Source organism: Eimeria mitis, genomic scaffold (genome assembly GCF_000499745.2).
Source record: "Eimeria mitis Houghton genomic scaffold, Emh_scaff446, whole genome shotgun sequence".
Lineage (NCBI taxonomy): Eukaryota > Apicomplexa > Conoidasida > Eucoccidiorida > Eimeriidae > Eimeria > Eimeria mitis.
The window spans coordinates 6,865-8,899 of record NW_013572775.1 but is presented as its reverse complement, the minus strand read 5'-3'; the positions used below and the strand labels follow the sequence as shown (position 1 = coordinate 8,899).

Here is a 2,035-nt window from a genome sequence, read left to right as displayed (position 1 = left end):
CTCTGCAGCGGCGAGCAGCAGCTGTGCTGCAGCAGCAGACTTCTCTGGAGATCAGCAGCAGCAGCAGCAGGAGCAGCAGCAGCAGCAGCAGCAGCAGGAAGAATTGCTGTCTCCTTCAGGAGACAGTGCTGCAGCAGATGCAGCAGCAGCAGCAGCAGCACTAGCAGACCAGTGGCAGCAGCAACAGCAGCAGCAACAACAGCAGCAGCAACAGCATCCTATGATCTCTCTACCGCCACCGCCACAGCAGCAGCAGCAGCAGCAGCAGCAGCAGCAGCAGATGACGGGGATGAGCCGCGCCAGCAGCCCGGGGACCCTTCGGGCGAGCGCAGACCCGTGGTACCCCTCAGCAGGCGGAGCAGCAGCAGCAGCAGCAGCAGCAGCAGCAGCAGCAGCAACAGCACTACCACAGCAGCAACTCCTAGCATCTGTAGCAGCTCATCACCAGCAGCTGCAGCAGCTGCATTTGCGTCATATGCAGCAGCAGCAGTTGTATCAACAGCAGCAGCAGCAGCAGCAGCAGCAGCAGCAACAGCAGCAGTCCCCGCATACCCAGAAAACTTCAGCAGCAGCAGCAGCAGCAGCAGCAGGATTCTCTCTATGGAGCAGCAACTTCGCGCAGCCAGCGCCGCGGGTTGCCCCCGATACAATAGCAGCAATATGGGCGAGAGACGCAGCAGCAGCACCACACCAGGAGCTGCTGCCGCTGCAGCAGCAGCTGCAGCAGCAGCAGCAGCTGCAGCAGCAGCAGCTACAACAGCAGCAACTGCAGCAGCAACAACTACAACAGCAGCAACAACTCCAGCAGCAACTGCAGCAGCAGCAGCAAACCAGAACCCTACACTTCCCCACGCAGCAGGTACACCCGGTGCTGCAGCCGCCTCCTTCTCTGCTGCAGACGGAGATGCTGCATGCGCGCCAGCTGCTGCAGCAGCAGCAGCTGCAGCAGCAGCAACTGCAGCAGCAGCAACTGCAGCAGCAGCAACTGCAGCAGNAGCAGCAGCAGCTGCAGCAGCAGCAACTGCAGCAGCAGCAACTGCAGCAGCAGCAACTGCAGCAGCAGCATCTCGGTGCTGTTGCTGATAGTGGAGATCCTTCTGGGGTGTATATGCAGCAGCAGCAGCACTTTCGCACAGCAGCAGCTGCAGCAGCAGCAGCAGCAGCAGCAGCAGCAAGACCCAAAGACTTGTTTGCTGCTCCTACTCTCGTACAAGGGTCCCTAGCCCCGCCCCCGCATGCAGATCGTTATGGGCCCTCTCCTGCTGCTGCTGCTGCTGCTGCTGCTGCTTCTCACTTCGCCGGTGTATCTACTGGGGGGTCCTTCCACATGCAGCAGCAGCTGCTGCAGCAGGCTATACACAACTCGCAGCAAGCAGCAGCAGCAGCAGCAGCAACAACATCCTATGCGCAGCAGCTGCAGCACCATCATGATAGAGACCTATGGGGTGATGCTGCTGCTGCTGCTGCTGTTGCTGCTAGGGGTCCTGCTGCTGCAGCACCAGGTGCACTCGACACACTGGAGCAGCAGCAGCAGCAGCAGCAACAGCAGCAGCAGCCTTCATTTGTACCCTATGTGCAGCAGCAGCANTGGAGCAGCAGCAGCAGCAGCAGCAACAGCAGCAGCAGCCTTCATTTGTACCCTATGTGCAGCAGCAGCAACAGCAGCAGCAGCAGCAGCAGCAGCAGCAGCGGCAGCGCAACGGTGCTTATGGGGTGCTGCCGCATCCAGACAGCAGCCAGCTACACACAGGGACCCCAAAATTTTATATGTAGCAGCAGCAGCAGCAGCAGCAGCAGCAGCAGCAGCAAAAGCAGCAGCAGCAGCAGCAGCAGTAGCAGGAACAGCAGCAGCAACAACAGCAACAAACTAACGATTGAGGGGCAGCTTTATGCATTTTGCTGCAACAGCCGCAGCAGTCTCCTCCGCCTGCTGCTGCTGCTGCTGCTGCTGCTGCTGCTGTTGCAGCAGCAGCAGCAGCAGGAAGAGCAGCAGCAACAGCAGCAGCAGCAGCTGCTGCTGCTGCAGCTGCAGCTG

At 60.1% G+C, this 2,035-nt stretch overlaps 2 protein-coding genes across 2 annotated transcripts in view; both read left to right on the top strand.

Moving 5' to 3' along the window:
- Nucleotides 1-164, top strand: part of EMH_0012610 (uncharacterized protein) — a gene marked incomplete at both ends in the record, with an annotated part of 1,839 nt that extends 1,675 nt beyond the window's left edge. The window contains one exon of the mRNA XM_013499582.1: nt 3-164. Coding sequence (XP_013355036.1) covers nt 3-164 — 162 coding nt within the window. The remainder of the gene's footprint in view (nt 1-2) is intronic.
- A 56-nt stretch (nt 165-220) lies between these two features.
- EMH_0012600 (uncharacterized protein) overlaps nt 221-2,035 on the top strand; it is a gene marked incomplete at both ends in the record, with an annotated part of 2,139 nt that continues 324 nt past the window's right edge. Inside the window, 3 exon segments of the mRNA XM_013499581.1 lie at nt 221-994; nt 998-1,587; nt 1,591-2,035. Coding sequence (XP_013355035.1) covers nt 221-994; nt 998-1,587; nt 1,591-2,035 — 1,809 coding nt within the window.